General features: G+C 47.6%; 1 protein-coding gene across 1 annotated transcript in view; it reads right to left on the bottom strand.

The window, feature by feature from the left end:
* The window catches only part of LOC114849151 (afadin-like), a 47,007-nt gene extending 30,733 nt beyond the window's left edge, over positions 1 to 16,274 (bottom strand). Inside the window, 5 exon segments of the mRNA XM_041069400.2 lie at positions 1,262 to 1,422; positions 1,659 to 1,816; positions 2,018 to 2,127; positions 2,234 to 2,429; positions 15,916 to 16,274. Coding sequence (XP_040925334.2) covers positions 1,262 to 1,422; positions 1,659 to 1,816; positions 2,018 to 2,127; positions 2,234 to 2,429; positions 15,916 to 16,017 — 727 coding nt within the window. The 5' untranslated portion in view covers positions 16,018 to 16,274.
* Positions 16,275 to 19,945: the final 3,671 nt, after the last annotated feature.

Genomic DNA, 19,945 nt, shown 5'->3' with positions numbered 1-19,945 from the left:
CTTTTTAAAATGGCACTTTGTGCTGGGACAGCGTCACCGTCTGACCACGAGCCATCCGGCCCCACCGTGCATGTGGACAGCGGTTCCAGCGGGTCCGTCTGCTGCTCTGTCTGACCGAGCGATTAGGTAACGGCTGAGTCACAGCAGTGCGGTGTCAACGCGTGAGACTCTCAGCACAACGCGCGATTCTGAGGACACGATGCCGCGTTCAACAATAAAGAGGCGAAACACACCATGTCTATATGCCCTCACTGGGTGACTGCAGCTGCAGAGCACCTCTACCTACGGTTTCCTCCACCTTGCAGATTTCTCCGCTGCCGTCACATCGGATGAGGAGCAGTGAACTGTGATTATAAGTCTTCACATTTCCCCTGGGGTTCATGTCAGGTTTGAACCCAATGAAGGACATGCAAACTTTCCCCGACGCCTTTAATGGCCACGTTGGAAGCACCAGATGTTACAGAAACACAAAGTCGACAAACTATATTTAGCTCTATGCATCACTCTGCCTGTCCTGATCTTTCTCATCTCCAGCTAATGTGAAGCATCTCTATAGCGCAACGTCTTTAAAACATGACCCTCTTAAGATCAGCTGTATTTATTCCTGTTTCACATTGCTTCTTACACTAGAGGGGCTGTTCACTTACACATTTCAAAGGCTGGGTCTAGAATAGCTGCTGTTCAGTCAGTGAAACATGGCTTTGCAGCCCCTGGAGTTGAAAAAGGCTAAACCTTATGCAAATATCATGCAGGAGTAACAGACAGAAGAACCGGTGGGTTCATCCTGATAGACCGACAGGGAGAAAGAAGCCGTCCATTAGGATCTGCACCATGTTAGACAATGTAAGTCACTACCTGTTCAATTCAGGCAGTTTATCTTGCAAAGACAGGCTGCAGCAATTGTTAGCGTGTCTGACCGTAGCAGATACGTCAAAAAGCAACGCTCCAGTTGGAGCCGAGGATATAAATAACTGGCTCAGCTCCTCCAGGGTCCAGCTACTGATAACTGTAGATACGTGTGAACTAGCTCTGGGGCCGTGCACTAATACCACATCTGTACAAACAGGCTGCTGTAGGAAAGTCCGGCTGCGCTTCTCGTATATCAAAATGATTAATCTCCTTAAGCTCCTGGAAACTGTTCTATACTTCTCCATACATTCATCTGTGCCAAGATTATGCTGTGACAGTAAAGTTTTATCCTAAAATCACTGAACTATGCATGACGGAGGGGTCAGAGGTCAAGCGCTGACAGTTTAAGCACCTGAGTCTGGCCTCCCATCACTGCTCATGAACTCCTGCATGCGCTTCTCCAGTTTCTGCTGGCGCCTTCTCTTCATCACCACCTCCGGGTTGGAGATGGTCCTGGTGAAGCTGGTCTCCGGCATGTCCTTGTAGACCTCTGCTGCCAGACGGCTGTTTTCTCTGGAGACAAGAGAAGAGAAGACGAATGAACGTGGAAGAAAAAAAAAAAAAAAAAAGAATACGCGGGGGGGAAAAGACAAATGAGGAACTAGAAGGTGAAAGGTGAAATCACTGTTCTTGTTTGATCTTTTGGAAGTTTTCTTGGCTTTAAAACACAAGCTCCCCTCCAAGGACAGACAGGGTGCACAGTAAAGGCAGGACAGTAAGACGGATGGCTCCCAGCGTGTGCATGTTACCCGTCCTCCCGGCTCAGCATCTGCTCGTCTCCGTCAGGAATTCGGGTGAACTCCTTCTCCCGCTTCTTCTCCTTCTTCTTCTCTTTCTTGGACAAAGTCCTCTTGAAGTTCTGAATCACTCCATCCTTTTCCTTCTCTGGCCCATTACTCTGACTCTTCTAGCAGAGAAACAAGAGGGAGTGGTACATTAATCAGGCTAATCAGTCTTTTTCTGAACGTAAACATACATAAAGGCTTCCTCTATTCTACACATATGACAGGTTTGCTGCCAGCAACTCTCGCTGCTATAGTGGACGTGTTTATTTATGGGAAAACCAGCTGGTTGGCAGCCAAACGGGTTCATCAACAGAGCAGCTGACCTTGGGCAGGATGTCGTTTTCATTCTTCAGGACAAACCGGCCCTCTCTGTCGTCTTTGTTCCAGTTCAGCTGAACAACGAGAGGCTTCTCGTCCAGATCCAGCTGACGCTCTTCTAACACACACACAGACACACAATTTCACCTGACAGCCAGCCTTTGTACACACATTACTGCTGCATTAAGAATAACTCATCCTCCTCTTTGTGGGGGACTCACCACCGCTGACGTGGACCTCGTACAGGGAGTATTTGGGAGAGGAGAGCATCCTCATATCGGGTCTGAACTTCTCGGCCAGCGTCTCGATGACATCCTGCGTCGTTGCTGTGCTGGACACTCGGATGCACTTGGTGGCAAAGTTACCAGCAACCCGGTCCTGGAAGTAGAACCGCATGACACCATGGAACTCCAGGTCCTGTTCAGGAGACAGAGTGAAACAGAGTCCATCATCTATATGCACAGGTTAAAGTTCACTGCTCGCACTTTGTTTTGCAATTTCAAGTGACTATAATAATAATAATAATAACAACAATAATAATAATAATAATAATAATATTAAGTAATGTTTAGCTGTTGGCTGCTTCTGTTTCTGCTTCCTCCTCTCTCTCTCTCTCTCTCTCTCTCTCTCTCTCTCTCTCTCGCCCCATGTGCGACAGAGACACACTCAAGCAGAGTGGAAACACTGAGTATAGTTTCGATCGGCAAAGGGTGGAGCAGAGAATGCGCGTGTTGTGATTTACTGCTGGAATGTGGGTCATCGAGGGTTGCTGTTGTCGAGCTTGTGTAACCGTTGGTAACCGTTACCGTGGAGACACTCGTCCACTTGGGTTCAAACAAAGCCCAGCTTAGAGCCAGCAGTGGATAATTAACACACAGGCGAGTACAACCGCAGTCCAGTGCACCAGCACTGTGTGATGGTCCATCACAGGCGAGAGGAGGTCGAATAACGGCCGATTGTGATCCAATTTGACCCGCTTCCATCTCACGGCTAATCAGCAGGTGCCCTCATGGTGCCTTCAGGGACAGTACAGAGTTAAGGCCATACACTCGAACTTCGATACTGGGCACTAGCTCCGAACTGTGTCAGCTGAACGCTAAATGGTCAGACTTGCTGGGAAATGTAAAATCAAAGTGTTCAGTTTATCCTTTGCAGCTTTCGTTCCAATAATCCCCAACAGCTCTGCTATTTCACAACGCGACCGGCACAAAACGCTAAAGCAGCAGCCTGTCACCACAAAAAGACCAGAGACAGGCCATGCATCAAACGCGTCTCTACCGAATAAGGCCACATGTTGGACAATACACGGCTAATTAGCTAAACAGTCGTGTACACGTGTGTGTGTGTATTACACCAGCGTGTTGTTGTCTGCCGGCCAGAGTTAATCCGCCTCCCTTGCTGTGCTGTGCCAGGCAGAGGCATGAGCAGAGAGACACACACACACAACAAAGACGTGTGTGTCTGTGTGATACCTGTGACTAAACATCCCAGACGGGGCAGGATATTTATGACACACACACACACACACACACACACACACACACACACACACACACACACACACACACACACACACACACACACACACACACACACACACACACACACAGATAGCTGTTGTCAGATAAAACCTGAAGGAGAACCTCTGTGTGAGCAGTAAGACTAGATGACGTAATGGAGACATTAGCAGCCAACTGTTCATCAGCGTTTACTGGCCAACAAAGCCCTAAAACCCTGCATCGGCTGTACGCGTTATCTTTCCCCTTTTTGCTGTGCAGCGCGTTAGCGTAGCTGCTTTTCAACACCAACTTCATTTACATATTGTCACATTCCCTGTTTACGCCTCAGAGAAATTAAATGTGCAGATACAAACTGAAAGTAAATTCCTCATCAGTTGGAGCTTGGTGTGTGAAGCTGCGCTGCCTTTTACGGCCTTAAGCAGCCTTTTATGTAGCAGCTCTCCTCATTACACCCACTCACACCCACGCATGCGTCCTTTCTATGTCTCACTCTTATCACTCAGGAATGTTCAATGTGGATCCTTTTTTAATGCTACGCACATCAGCTCATCCATACGTGTGTGTGTGTGTGTGTGTGTGTGTGTGTGTGTGTGTGTGTGTGCTGCTGAGAGATAACCCTGCTTTCTAAAGCTGCCCGTCAGGCTGTCTGACTAACACCTCGGGGTTAAAGGTGACCAGGTCAAAGGTCATGTCTGTGTTCGTATGAGAAAGTGAGTTAATGTTGCTGCTAAGCTGTTAAAACATCCACCTGGTGCTCGTCGCTCACCTCTGTGTTTCAAGAAGATGGAAGCAACTGATAAACTTTTATCAGTTAATGTATTATACAAAAAACTATTACTAAAAGTAATAAATACTAACCCTCAATCTGTAGACAGCTTTACAACAACTGGGCTGAAGGATGAGACTCGGCCTGTAGGGAAAATCCACTGCGCTTCTACACCCACAATTAACACTCTGCATCACTCACTCCTTATCTGTCCTCAACATCTCTCCTCACTCTCCTTCACACAAGACAGAGACTTTCCAAAGCCGTTTTAAACACACGCCACAGAGCTTAAGCGCGCGTGTGTGTGTGTGTGTGTGTGTGTGTGTCTGTGAGAAAGTTGGGGAGGGGTGGACGGGGGTTATCAGGTGCTAAGGAAACTAAGCAGAGCTCTGTTTCCTCGCACACGACTGGATTCTTATGCATAAATGGCATGTATTGTATTTGCTGGTTGTACGTATGTGTATTAATCGTCTTAAGCTTCGTTCCCAGGGAACCAATAAATACGGAGTACGAGCGTCTCTTGCATTACAAAGACACTTTAAAGAGAAGGGAGGAGAGGACCTTTCTGCACGATCGCTGTTTAAAAAGGAGAATAGATTCCAGATGCCGTGCGTCATATTGAGTCTCCACACACAAACCTGAACCAAATAAAATGAGCCAAGTTCCTGAGTCAATATTGTTCCAGCCCCACCTGCAGTAACTTGGGGGGATTCCTTCATAGCTCGGCGTCTAAGGTCAGCTGGACTGAAGCTTCAACATGTGGAGGGAAACTCATCCCACATCAGATCCCAGCAGAGACGGAGGAGGACGAAGCCTCTGCCTCCACGATCAGGGAAGGACGTTCCTCTTGGTTCGTTCGAGTCAAATGCAAGATGTCCGCCACAGGATTAACAGCAGTAGATGTAACATCAGGTTTACATTCAGTTATAAACACCAACAATAACTAACTGCTTTGTACACTAGTGGAATGTGACCAACAGCTGATCATTACCAATACCAGGCCCCACACCTTTTGCTCATGGTCAAGCAGGACAGAGGAGGCCTTGAGCGGTTGCTGATTTATTACTGACCTTTTGACTGTCTGTGTAAATGAAAGCTACTATGACTCTACTGTCTGGTCCAGTCCACACAAACACACAATGACAAACAATAAAGCATCAGAAGCCACTGCTGATCAGTGCTAAAGTCCACATTCCAGCGTGGTGAAAGCACTAAAGTGGAATGACTCCTTGAGTTTCCTGCAGGGCAAAAACAACCTGAACCAGTGGGAAAACAAAAGGTTTGCATGAATGAGTGAAAGACTAAATCTACTCATTTCCTCCGTGGCTGCAAAGAAAAGCCTCTTTGTTCCAGGTGAGTTTCTGCTTCGGTATCGAGCTGAGCTGAGCTGAGCTGAGCGGTGCCCCCCCCCCCCATCCATCCAGCGCCACCTGTCATCCTGACAGTGTGATGCATTGTGGGAAGATCTGCTATAAATCACCTGGACCCGGCGTCGATGCACGGTCACAAATCAGATCAAGGCTGGAGATGGTGCCAGAAAGCGCATGCGTGTGTGTGCTGGGGGTAATTTCCCACCACGAGGCTGTGAAGGGCTGAGCTTCATGTGTACACGCACAGAGCGAAAATCCCACAGGTGAGGAGACGCATGACGTACGGCGCCGGCTTAACGCGATTCAGGATGTTGATTTGACTACAGGGAAAAGCTGCCAATTCAAAAAGTGGGAGAAGCATCAGCAGCGGTCTGACTCGCCCGCCTCCGTCTGCGCTGCTTACAGAGCAACTCTGGAACCTTAAGTCACTTTAATCACAGTCATTAAATCCCGGGCTCCACTTAGTGAACGGAGGAGCCGGCGAGCGCCACCGTTCTGAGGACGCGTCATTCAGTACGAGCAGCACTGGGTTCCTGCACCTTCATTTAAGCTCCCCGACGCCTGTAAACTCAATAATAAAGTGAAAGTGAAAATCAGATTTCTGTTTACATAAAAAAAATAAAAAATCAGTGTGTCAATCTTGTGTTGTCTGTGGGCTTAACCTTGATAGAGTAACACAGGGACTCATCTCTCAGCTCCAGGTCAGCAGCAGTGAGGCATTCTGGGATGCTGCCCTGTGTCCATGCGGTTTAAGTGGAATGTTTCCCATCTGACTAGTGATGATGATGACTTTAACCTGGCGGTGGGAACGTGTACGAGCTTTGACTCAACTGAACACAAGTACTACATAGACGAGTCTGTTAATAGTAGAGGCCCAGGCTGGTAGGTGCCACAGAGCAGCTTTTGTTCCAGTGAACATGGCCGGTCCAGCTCAGTTAAGACACATAAACAATGCAGCAGGTTCTAAACATCTGATTCATCTTTAATTCAGCAGATTATTTAATTCTCGTGAACAGAAAAAGTATTTTCATTTGCTGTTTGACACAGAAATTTGTCTAAGTAATGAATGTTGGCCATTAGCAGACACAAGCACAGCATCAGCAGGAGTATTTGTATGAGCTGTGAGAAAGTCATCAGTCCAGCTCTGGGGGAGGCTTCACAGCCAGAGTCTAACTGGATAATGAGAGGAAGCATTCACTTCTGCTCCATTTACTGATATTTTCGCTCTCATTCTCTGCAACTACAAAAGAAGAGAGAGACGAACAGGCAGAAAGGTCACACAGACGTCTGAGTGTGTACAAGTAGAGGAAAGATCAATAACAGTCTGCACTCTAATACAGGAAGTGGTTAAACAGCAGCTTGTAATCAGGGCCAAGTCCATCTCACTCACACATACACACACACGTGCACACGCACACACACTGACCTTAGCAGGTGTTTTTGAAGGTCTGATGTGCAGAGAATAGAAAAGCCCGGTTACAGTACAAACACTGAGTTATGCAGGTACCAGACTGACCAGCAGACCAAACAGTCCAGTTAAACAGTAAGCCCAGCTGATCAGCCAGCCGAGGCCCAGTGAACCCAGCGTGCTGAGTCAGCGTCTGAGCTCGTGAAGTCTGATGAAGGCCTTGACCGTAATTAACTGCTGTTTAATGCAATCTGTGAAGCCCTACTACAAGACACTGTGATAGGCAGAGGTCTAAGCCTGTAGCAATACGTTCCTACACTAACACAAACTGTGTAAGCACAACATAGCATCTGCTAAACCAGTCACACAGTGAGAATAACAGACTGATGGGTCAAAGCCAGCGATTAACACATTTGGTTTAACAAAGCGAATACAATGATCTTTGTTGCGTTACCTGTGGAGGCACCATGCACTTCCTGTCCTCCTGACTCAAAGACTCACTGAAGGTCAGCCATGCAGAACCAGGCGACCACGTCAGTGGACATGAGGCAACAAGGCCTTCTGCCACTAAGCTAATATTTCTATAGTTTCAGAAATAAAAAAAACACCTTTTTTTAAACTTGCTTTTATTCTGCAACAAGGTGCTTCATTATTTCCATTCTAATTTGTCCTGTCCTCCTCCACACTGTTCTGCCTCCAAACACAAACAGCTGACGCCCCTGAATGTTACCCAACACCCACAAGCTGCTGGACGCTGCCATGGCAACCACCTCAGCTGGGTGTCGGGTTGCCATGGCGCCGTGCCGGCTGCTCAGGTGTCAGGTGGACAAGCAGAGAACAGAGGGCTTTAAAACACGCTGCTAGAGCAGAACCGGGTCCAGAGGAACAAGTAACAAGCACTTCATACAGAGCAGCACCTTTAAGTGGTTACATCTGGAACAAAACACACCCTCATCTGATGCAACAGGACCTAAACCCAGCTGTCTTAACATTGTTTAGACTCCAAATAGGCGACTGACGTAACAGATACACAGCCAATAAAATGAAGAATCTAAATCCCCACAAGAAGATGTGACTCTGATCCAGCTGCTCTAGTCTCAGCTCAGACTAAGACAATAACAGTTATGTATTTTATGTCAATATTGGCATTAGACAGTAGCCATTTGTCAGCTGAACACACACACGACACATGTTTCTCTGCGTGGATCAACTGTGTCACTGTGTCACTCGCACTGCAACATGTCCGCCTTGTCAGGAATTCATGTTTCCACCATGGTTTTCATTTGGGTAAAAACAACCAACAATGGTTCATTTCTAACCTGCTGTCAACGGCTTTGTCTTTCAGAGCAGACATTTAAAGATCACCACTGCACAAGGTTCACGTTTCAAACTGCCTTTAAAAAGTCATGAAAGTCGTGATGAAATTTGCAGATATGGTGAATCTGATGCAACCGATGCCACAAGAATTCAAATTAGCAGATGACATCATCCGGGCCTTCGCCAAAAAACCCAGTTCACAGAAAAAGATGCTCGGGTGCGAGTTAATTTCTACCCATGGCGCAGGACAGAAGGCGTCACATCTTCCTCTGGTATCAACAGCATTATGTGGCAAAACCAGCTGCTGATGGATAATGTAGTGCGTTTGCATCAGGCGCTGCCTCCTTAGACAAATAAGAAACCGAGTCCTGTGGCTGCAGCCTCTCCCCTTCTAAACACACATCCACATAGGATTCACAAGCAAAACCACGAGTTTGAGTCAGTGACGTCAGCCCCAGTCACCACCACTACTGTCCGACTGCACCGTCACACGTTAGTGCTTTAATGAGTGTGTTGGTGTCGGATCCAGACTCAAGAAGCAGCAAAGATCAACAAACACGGTCGGGTGGAGCCGTGAGTAGGGAAGTCCCCGGTACACTGAGCTCACACATGCTTTTATTATTGTGTTTTTTGTTCAAATTCCCCACCCAGCCGGACCGGGGGGGTGGGGCTGAGCGGAGACAGGCCAGCTCCAATAATAAGCAGCAGATGAGGAGCGGACGCGGTGCCTGATCAGCTCCATAACCAGTATTTGAAGTGATGGAGACACCGTCGTCACTACTTAGTGGCCAATTTGTGTCTGTCCCACTATTACGCCCATGGATTGATCACGTCCTGACACAAGGCATCAGCGGAACATTTCATCCTGATGTCAACTCGCTCCTTTTCCCAAGCCAGAGGTGGACAGTTTAGTTCCACCACACTCCCTTTTTCTAAGAAATCCCAAACAACGGAGTCCATCTGTGAAGAGTTAGTTAAAGTCCAACGCAACCAAAGCAGCAGCCGTTTCAACACAGAGATGGTGTCAAAAATCCTGCGGTCCCGGTTCTGAGCCGTGGAATGTCTCTTGTTTACGGCAGCGGAGCGTGTGTGTATTTGCAGAAGGATTGTTGTGTTGGCAATTAAGTTTGATTTATCTAAAAAACAAACCAAAATAAATCAACTTTAACATCACACCCTCAGCCAGTTCCTCAAGCCAGACTTCCCACGCCGCCTCAGACCACTGGACCTGTGATTGCTTCCAGTTCCCTTGTTCAACATGCATTTTACAAATCATTTACTTATGTGAAGTTTACCGTTTCGTCATCGCAGGACGAGACGCTGTAGTTCGTTTAGTCAGCACATATCAGACTACCCAGAAGCCACAGACTACTACTATGTCTGCAACAATAGACGGTGGCCCCGTTTTAAAACCAAACATATCTTGGGGCTTCACTTAATCTACCGCCAATGTTCAAATTAATCCCTGAGCATCTTCTGTGATGTCTTCTGCTGATCTGAGCGTCTCACATGCTGCAGGATGTCTGGAAAGCAGCCCACGCTGGGGCTCTAACACAAAAACAACAAACAATCTGCTCTCGTTATTTCAGATTTAGGAAACAGAAATGGGCCAAGACATGAGAGACAGGGAGAGGTCTGCTTTTAATAAATACGGGAATTTTTATTTACTAAGCACTCGCATGCACCACTTTGTGGCTGCAGCCACACTGACCGCATGTAAACCGTCAGCATGTGGCAAACAATGGGTTTTACTCCCAGTCATTACACAGGCTGTTCCTCCTTGTAGGCCCCGACTTAGGCATTGATCTGCTGCAAAGCACCATGGGAGATTGTAGTGCGCGCTTCTAAACACTCCAAGTCATTGGTCCCTAATTGCTGTCTGATCCTGCAAGGTCAACAGGGGGTTACCTCCCACGTGATTGGGCCACAGGGAGACAACAGGTCGTGACTGACAGGTGGGAGAACATATCAGCTGCCAGAGTCGGCCACGAAAACCAATGGAGGCAAGTGGAGGAGTAAAAAAGGGGGAGCAAGCAGGGGAGGAGGTGAGTCTCTGAGGGGATTAACACAGTCTGACAAGCTGGTTGGGACAAACACACACATACATGCAGCTTTGAGGGCGGGCTGCTCTGCTGAACATGCACAATACAGCGCTTGTTTTAGGACAAGAGGAAAGAGAGAAAAGGGAGATAAGAGAGGCCAAATCACAGAGAAGGAATGTGTGTGGAGAATGGGAAAGAGGGCGAGAGTATGAACCGCAGGTGCCTCCACAGAGAGAAACTCCTGCTGTGGCCTCAATAGAAACTACCCGACGTTCCCAAATGTCCACTTCTGGTTTATTAAGCAGTGAAACATCTGTACTCCACCACGCTTTTACTGGAGGGTGTCGACGGCAATAAACGTCTAAAACTAGCAGCTACCACTCAAAAGCACATTTGCTTCACTGCGAAAAAAACTCCCTGACATTCCCCCGTTTCCACAGAGGCTTCGTCAGGTTACCTGACCTTCTCCGTGTGCAGCGGACCTCTCATTCCAGGCATTCCGGGAGCGGTATGACCCCGAAAGCATGTTTCCCAAGTGGAAGCTCCAACGCCGCTCAGGAACGTTTGCATGTATTGATCAGCTTCTCGGGGCCCGTCTAAGAAAATTAAGTGCCTCCGATGTGAAGCCAGGTTTCCGCAAGGCTGACCAAGTTAAAGGATCAATTATCTGAAACATTTTGCAACCTAAATGAATGTGTAAATGAAAAGTGTGCAACTCGGACGGCGTCTCCCTGGAAGCTCTGCACTGACAAACCACAGGTCTTTAAAGAATGTGCTTTTTGTTTTTTTTACAGATCATTCTTGCTGGAAGCGGTTTCAGGACTCTATAAAACGGTGCCTGGGACTGACTAGTTGCTGCACCTCGTGTCTGCATTAGCATCGCTTCCTTTGTTCCTCGTATCTAAAACCACAGATAAGAAAACCTAATGATAGCACAGGCTTAAAAATTAAACCCGACTCATACCAGTCAGTTCTTGCTCCAAAGTTAAACCAGCCTCTTCAGTTTTTACCTAGATTTACTTTACTTAAATTAAGAGAAAAACAGTTGGTAATGTTGAACAATGGCGAGTCCTACTTAGACTTCTGCAGACTGCAGGAGGCTGGAATGGATTTCTAAACGCGCTGGAAATAAACTGTGGTGATAAACATCCTCGCCACCGCGACCCGCCAATGGATCTGCATTAATTACAGCAAATACAGAGACGGGCGTGACTGGAAAAACATCAGCTTCTGCCAAAATGCAGTTTTATGTGTTGTAAAAATGTTTTTGAGTTTTGGCGCATTCTTTAACACCACTGCACCAGCAGCGTCAGCAGGCTGATGTGGCTCTGATGTCAATTCCAGGACTCCAGGATTCTCTACTGAAAGTCCACGTTTGCTGGTTTATTCCTGGAGCAGACTTGACATTAAATTAAAATGACTGACCAAGAGAAAGTCTGTCAACCCGTCAAAGCTCAGAACACCTGAATGAAGTATTGTATAGTATAGTATTGAAACTGAAAACTCATGTCAGGCCTGGTGATAAGGTAAAAAGATGTAGTTGTTGGAGTGTTAAGGGCAAGGAGCTCCCCCCCTCTGGATGAATATGAACGGTCAGATATTATCAGTAGTAGTAGTGGGCTGTGTCTGGGTGGCTGACACGGACACGCAGACAGAATGAATGACCTACCACGGTGACGCATCCAGCTACTGGCCTCATGACATGATGGATGGCAGACAGGACGGGAGGGGACGGCGGACGAGCACACAGGAGGACAGTGAAAGCTGAATAAACCCACGGAGCAGTCAGCTGTGTGCGCATGAGCTCATGGCATTGTAGTGGTGGCTGAGGCCAGCAGATCTGCTAACGGAGCTGAACTGTGCTGCTTTGACCGGCTGCAGAAACAGGTCCACGCCGCCCTTTTAGCTCCACCGATTTTCCATCTTTTCACTTTGTACTGATACAACTGGATGCTGAGGTTAAGATCAACGCTCAGACGTCCACTGTGCCTTTAAAAATCCAAACTACAGCATTGCTTATCTCAGTGATTAGCATGTGTCACACAAACATTTGTTGAAATGCTGATCATTATCTCGCAGGTTCTTCCTGTTACTTTAAAACAACTTCAGTGGAAAGGATGACTAACTAATAAGACATTCAGAGATTTGGATCCTTTCTCATCAACCAGTCGACTCCCTGAGGAGTCACACACATTCAAATCAGTGTCAGTGGAGAACTGACTTTGCAGACGAGCAAACAATTACACTCGAGGAAAAAGTTTCAACTTCCTGTACAGACTCTGATGCAGACGAGAACCATATGATCTGTACCTGGTCGAGTGTGCAACACCTACAACCTGCAAACAGAGTCTGAAATCAAAATGTGCCCAAACACCAGCCTGAAAACCACAGTCGACCACAGGAAAGCCACTATCTCCACACAACACACACGTCCTGTCTGGCTTCCTGCTTCCTGTGAAAAGGAGCGAGTGGTAGCTGGTGTCACGGCGAGGCTGCTGCCATGGTGCGTTCAGGCCCGATAGGAAAGGCCGTGAATATGAGCTTTCTGTGGCTAAAAACCAGACGCTACTCGAGCAGTAAACGGATTGGTTTGTGTATCAGAAAAAGAATGGACAGAATCATTTACAACAAAGTTCAAGTGAGGTTTCATGCTAATATTGATTCTGCTGCACATTGAGTACTTTTCAGTTCAGCGGTGAAGACATTTCTGACCAGATGTGGCTCTTAGTCCCGTATGAACCACTCCCGTCTTTTCATTTTTCTCTAGGGCCGCAGTAAAAACGTGCTAGACTCTGTTGTCTTCTGCTAGGTTCTCAAACAAACTGAGGGCAGAGGTGACTGCACACAGGCTGGAGGCCATGCTCCACCTTTGCAGGCAAAGCAAGATGACCTGTTGCTACATCATCAGCTAGTTTCACACAGAAAACTGTAAGTCAGCTCTTAGCATTTAAGGCAAATTCACCAACCAGAGACACCAGGGCAAAAGCCCAAATAAGCATTGGTGAATTGACTATATTGGAAGAAACACAGTGACTTTGTTGTGCCCTGCAAAGCACAGAACTGAATCAACTTAACATGATGCAATATTTACTTTCATTTCCAGTTTGACAACATAAAAGCTCCAGAAAACGTATGAAAGCATTTCCTTTAAAAGCCTTCGAACCTCAAACTTGCATTTGACACTACTTCTGTTTTAATCCCCTCAATCAGGCTGACACGACATTAAGCCAGTTTGGATGCAGGCAGTGTTACAAACTTGAGCTGTGACGTTCGCTGGCTCCATGCGGGCGCAGAGCATTGCAGCATTGCATGGTTTTCACAGCCTGCAGATGTCTGGAAAGGTCACCGTTTGGCAAGGAGGCAGCACTGGTGGAGGCAGAATCAAACTGGGAGCAAGACAAACAGAAACGCTAGTGTTCCCGTTTCAAATCAGAGGTTTGTACGAGCTGATTTAACAGATTTAGCCGTTCTGAGGAGGTGGGCCCCAAGAACGGATCCAAACCAGCCCCGGTTCTGTTCTCACCTTCTGAAGCTTTACACGTATCATAAGTTATATTTTCTCTACAACCACCTCTCCCTTATGCACAGCCTGACAATAATAAGGAACAGCTGTTTGCGCTTTGTCCAATGTTATTTTCAACGCGACTGTGTGAACCTAGGAGCTCATTACAAAAGGAAAGCAAACGTTCTCTGTCCAAATAAAACAAACTGTTAGCACGTCTGCATCCAGCTCAGAGCGCATCTCTCACCCCATCTCTGCCTGCTGCGAGTCCCCACGTGACGCCGGTACCTGTTATGTTTTAACGAGCCTCATCATAAGTCCCTCAGCAGGACTTATTCAGTTTGGGTCACAAGTTTAAAAAGTTTGAGAACCCTTGGTCCAGACTAATCAGCCGTCCATGGCTAATCTAATCATACGAATGATCTCACTGCTCTCGGTGGAGGTTCAGCCTCAAATTAAACCTTTTTCAAATATGATGACTCCGTATGATGAATTGAAGCTAGACTCTGAATCAATCATAGATTATATTGTAAATGGAGAGGTCATACATACTGTAGCACATTTCATGCACGGCTCCGTACAGTGAGACGCTGTGTAGCGGGTGTGAAGGACACTTGTGCAGCTCGGGGGCCCAACCAGCTGACATATGGGAGGGTGTGGCGTGGCGACCAAGGGCACGCATCTGCTTACATTTAATCATGTGCCACTGGACTAAACACTGAGCGGCAACTCCAGCAACGCTGCTAGCGCGGAGGGGGAATTAAAGCCTGAGGAACTTGTGCGCTGGGTTAATCATTCCTCGCAGAATGTGGAGCTGTGCGGCCAACGGCTGGCCAGCTTCAATCCTGATAATTTAATCAGCTCAAGAAGAGGAGAGGGGCCCTTGCACCCTCACCCACGCAGAGGTGGGGGTGGGGGTGGGCGCCCCTAGCTCCAAATCAAACCTATTTAGCCCAGACGCTTCACTCTGAGGGCAAGGTCTGCTGACTGACGTGTTGAGGAGCCGCTGACGCTCCTCTCTGGCCTCCGTCCAGATGAAGCCTGCACAGAGGGGTTACGCACGTTGACTGCACAACCACAAGCCCGTGATTTACCGACAGCGCTGCTCCTCGGCGTGCGTCAGGGTCACATTACTGCTGGTCAAACAGGCAGCTAGCTGCTAGAAGGACAACGCAGGGCGACGCGACGCGCCCTGACGGGGGAGTCGGCAGTGGCGTCCCCGCTTTCAAAGCCCCGGTCAGCTGATCGCCAGGCTGTCTGTTTACCCACCTTTCCTGATATGACAGCCATTAGCTAACCAGCACACCGCTAGCATAACACGGACGCGGCTACACGCGTGACACCCTCGCTTTCTTGTTAAATATCAATCGCGTCCTATTCTGATGAGCCGCCCGGTCAGTTGACGGTAACACACCGGTGCAGTCCGCGTTCTCTGCGTGTAACGTGTTAGCCAACCAGCTAGCTAGCCCGACCGCGCGCCGAACTCCATTCACGATGTGGCTAATCAGTGCTGTCTCTCTGCTCACACGCACTAAACCAAACGGGCCGATTTGCGAAGCTACTTACTGACAATATGCGACAGTCGAGTGTATTTCGGCCACCGTGTTGCACGCAAACATTTGTTGTGTAACGTGAGAGACTGACGGGTTCCTCCCGCAGCAGTGGGTGGAAGCTAAACTAGTAGCTTAGCCGAGTTTGTGTGGCAACTTAAAGACAAAGTGGACGAGCGGCGAGGTGGTTTGTGAGGCCGTCCGTCGGAAAAGAAAGGGTCGCGTTGTATAAAGGCAGAGTAACAGCACACCCGCACGTTCTCTAATGGCGCGTGCGCGGACGGGAGGAACCCGCGCCGCCCGCAGCACGGCGCCTTCCAGCGCGCCCGACCCGAGTGTCAGCCGGGGCGGCTTTGCGGTCAGTCGTTCCCCCGGGAGAGGCCCCGCGGGACCGCGGGCTGTCCTGCCGCCGCCGGCGGCTCGCCTACCTCCGTGGGCCGGCTGATCTCGAACAGGTCGAGCCGGTTGGCGTTCCAGTGGTTGATGATGTCGGCCAGTTTCCTCCTCTCCTCCTCCCTGCTCCCCGTCATGGTGGACAGCGTTTCTGACCCTCTCCGTCCGTCCGTCCGTCCGTCGGTCCGCTCGAATCACGCTCCCCGTCAATGTTAGTCCACAGGAGCCGCCGCCGACACCAGCGCTTCGGGGGTTTCGTCGCCTGCACTTCACGCGGTCCGTGTCTCTGCGCTCACCGACCGACCGACCTGCTGCTCGCCGCCTGATCGGTCTCTCCGTCGCGTTCCCGGTTCATCTACGCGCGCTCCCGATGCATGGGCGCGCTCCCGAGGCACGTCTGTGAACCTGCAAAATACTTTAACCATTTCAGCTCCGATAAAAGGCGTTAATGAATGCGCTCGGACAAAGAGGCTATTTGATAATGCACAATACAATTAATAAGTATAGCAACAATAATGGTAATTTTATTTAGAATTAGGCAGACGTTCATGCATCCAAAATAATGTAAAACATTAAAAGTAAGGAAAATGTACGCGTTTGCGTCCGTTTTTCAGAAAGAAAATCTCCACAGAAGTGTTTCTTTTTCAGGACACTGTGTTTTCTGCCTGGGTCAGCGGGTGCCAAATGCCACACAGCTCTGCCAAGTCTCTTTTGCAAAGTACAAAACGAAATAATCTTTAATAAAAAGCGTCTCTTCCTGAAGAACACACACATAAACACGTCTATTGTCTGCAGTTCCACCTGATAAAGCCTCACACTCGCTGCAGGATTCCTTCCTTCCTGTGAAAAGACTCAGCAAACTCTGGTTTCCTGTGTATGTGTGTTTTAATGAGGTTGTGTTATTTAATTCATGTCACATTAATGTGGCTGGCGAAAGCGTTGTGTCAGTGAGTGTCTACACACAAATGCACAGCAAGACTCAGGTCTTTGTTAGAACAACACTGTGAGAGACTCTTTAAAGCCTCCGAATATCAAGCAGACACATGTAAAATGCCAGGAATGCAGCGGTGATCACATCCCAGGAATAGCTGCGTGTTAGTGGTTAGTGGAGCGACTCGCCCAGACGGGCTGAGGAACAGGAGCCCCGGCTTCTTGTAAACATTAGTCACCAGCTGAACTTGTGGCTGTTTAATGGATGAGTGCTGCACTGACATCATGCGTGAGTAAGGACTGAAAATAGGCTGGAATCAGAGCAGCTGATCTAACTGTACAGTAGCTGAATGAAAGCATCTTCTAAAGATATCCTGATATTCACCAATATAAAGTACAAGAGTGTATTTACCCTTCAGTACAAAACCTCAGACTGAAGACACATTTAGAATCTTTCTCTCATTATTTTTCATGCATTTGTTATATTTAGTGGTGTTTATATTTTATCTGTTACTTTACTGATCCTAAACTATGTGTCTCGCCTTAAATACTTGTTCTTGTTTCTTCATTGAGAAAAAGTGAATAAGTGAATTGTCACACACTCGTGTGACATCTACAGCAGAAGTGAGAAACCGCAACAGGAAACCAGCTTTACCAGATTGTCCTACCACTTCCTGTGTTATCACCACTTCAAACACACACATACACACACACACACACACACACGAACACACACATACACACACACACACACACACACGAACACACACACACACACACACACACACACACACGAACACACACACACACACACACACACACACACACACACACACACGAACACACACACACACACACACACACAGATCACAGACAGAAGTCACTCGCTGTCAGACGGAAAACCTTCACTTATCAACTACTCAGTCTCCTGCTCTCCATAACATCCGCCTGTTATTTATTAGTAGTTAAAATGATCCATGACAACATTTGGTGACAAATGATTCTATTTATCATTTTTAACATTTTTGCTTTGGACTGTTTAAAGCACAGGAGGTTCATCAAAGCTGATGCAAACAACAGCGACAACAGAGTTACCCGCGCACACAAACATCAGACCATCGCACGTGAAAAGTTGGTTCAGCTCATCCATGCAGCCTTAATTTATGTAAGAAAAAAACAAAAAAGACTGCTTGATAAGAGGAAGCGAAACACATCAAACGAGGAAGTGACCAGTTGAGCCAGAGCACTTTGTTTGGCTGTAAAAGAGAATGATTTGTTTTACAGAATCCAGTGTGCGACACACAGAAACTAGAGCTGAACCTGAATGCATCGTGAAATAGTACAACACATACCTGGATTTAAACCTGAGAGGCGCCATAGTTAATGCTGCAGTTGGTCTTTAGTTCACGGGCGGCGAAGCAGACATCAAATAGAAATTCATATCATGAAAGGTTCCTCTTTAGTAGAATGTAAAACGTTTGATAATGTTTTAACAACAATGGATTCCAATGTGCAACAACAGTTTGGGTTTGGCCATTTCCTGCTTCTGCAGAACAATGTCTCTGTGAACAAACCCTGAGTCCTGACCTCAGCTCCAACCATCACCTTTGGGATGAACTGGGACCAACTATCACCAGGAACCAGTAATGGGAGAAAATATCCAGTTCCCCGCGTCAGACCTTTGTTGTAAAAAGAATGGTTTGAGCAGTGATTTCCACAGAGGAAGAGCGAAGGCAGCGGTGGAGCTGATGCTGCGGTGGAAGGAAATATTCAACCTTTGTGCTCAGACAAACACAGACGTTATTAACCAAGTGTAAGTATTATGCTTGCGGTGATGGTTTCCTCTGTGTGCACTGGTAACCAGTATGAAATGGGGATCACAACCCCACTGACCATTTTACTGCTGTAATTATTTAAAGCAGTTTCAAATGTATTGAAGCTGTGGAACAGAGAATCCACAGGCCTCGTTGTCATTCTTTCTGCCTACATTTGGTTATTTTCTGATCTGTCTGGACACTTTCAGTCTCTTACTGACTGTTCTTCACATTTTCCTGGTTATATTTGTTCACACTTCATAGGTCTCTCGCTAAAGTGTTCGAGCTCTAGAATGTGATCGGACCAGCAGCTGTGGGTCGGATTCCGGTTTTGTTCTCACAATCTGTTGGTCAAATTCCTAAAGAAACATTTATTTCTCCCACAGAGTGCAACAGGAAACATCTGCGGCAGCGTGAAACGTGTCCGTGCAGGAAACGCAGAGGTGGAGGGAGAACGTATGACCTCAGAGGTGTGAACAAGTGACTGGAGCAGAAAGCAGCGACAGCCCGGTCCATGTGAGCGCCTGATGAACGCCCCCCTGCGCAGGACATGTTGGCTGATCAGGACCTTCAGACTAATCTCAGGGATCAATGCAGAGCTAATGGCTCCAGTGTGTGACTTAGAAACTCAAACTGTTGAGCGTGACCTACATTTCAAGCTGCAGGGATTAGCCTAAAAGGATTAACATGACAGAAAAAGGCAAAAACAGTTTTGGTACATTGCAACATGAAAGCGCCGACGTCTATGTGAAGACGTCTTTTCTTAATTCTAAGCATTTCTGAGTCCTGTGATGTTGTTTCAGGTCATTGGAGATGGAATGTGCTGTTTGTCCCCACATCCCACCACCGCGTTCGACTTCCTGCCCTCCGTCGGGCTCCACACATCAGGGGCCACGGAGGCGTCGCGCAGCAGACGAGCCTCAGCAGAAGCAGCGATGTCATTAGAGTCTGAGTCGCCTGAGTCAGCGCTTGAGGTGGAGGCAAATCAATAAACAAAACGCACCAACATGCAACAACACAATCAGACGCTGGCAACGTGATGCATTATCTATAAGCTGCTGTACAAACAGGCCCGGTCCTTCAGCCGTGGACGTTCCTGCCTTTGGTCTAGTTCAACTTTAACTTCGTTTTGATTCAACACGCAGACGTAAACAAAAGGATCAGTATCACGGAGCCTTGTGGCTTCTACAGCAACACCCACGCTTTTGTTCTCGGCTGTGCATCATAGCTTCGCCTTCATTCTGGATTTTTTATGCACATGCAGATGTTATATTCTATGAATCTCAGGCTTTTCTACATAATTGACATCATCCTATCTAGA

This window comes from Betta splendens, chromosome 24, assembly GCF_900634795.4.
Source record: "Betta splendens chromosome 24, fBetSpl5.4, whole genome shotgun sequence".
NCBI lineage: Eukaryota > Metazoa > Chordata > Actinopteri > Anabantiformes > Osphronemidae > Betta > Betta splendens.
This window is presented reverse-complemented; position numbering and strand designations above follow the sequence as displayed.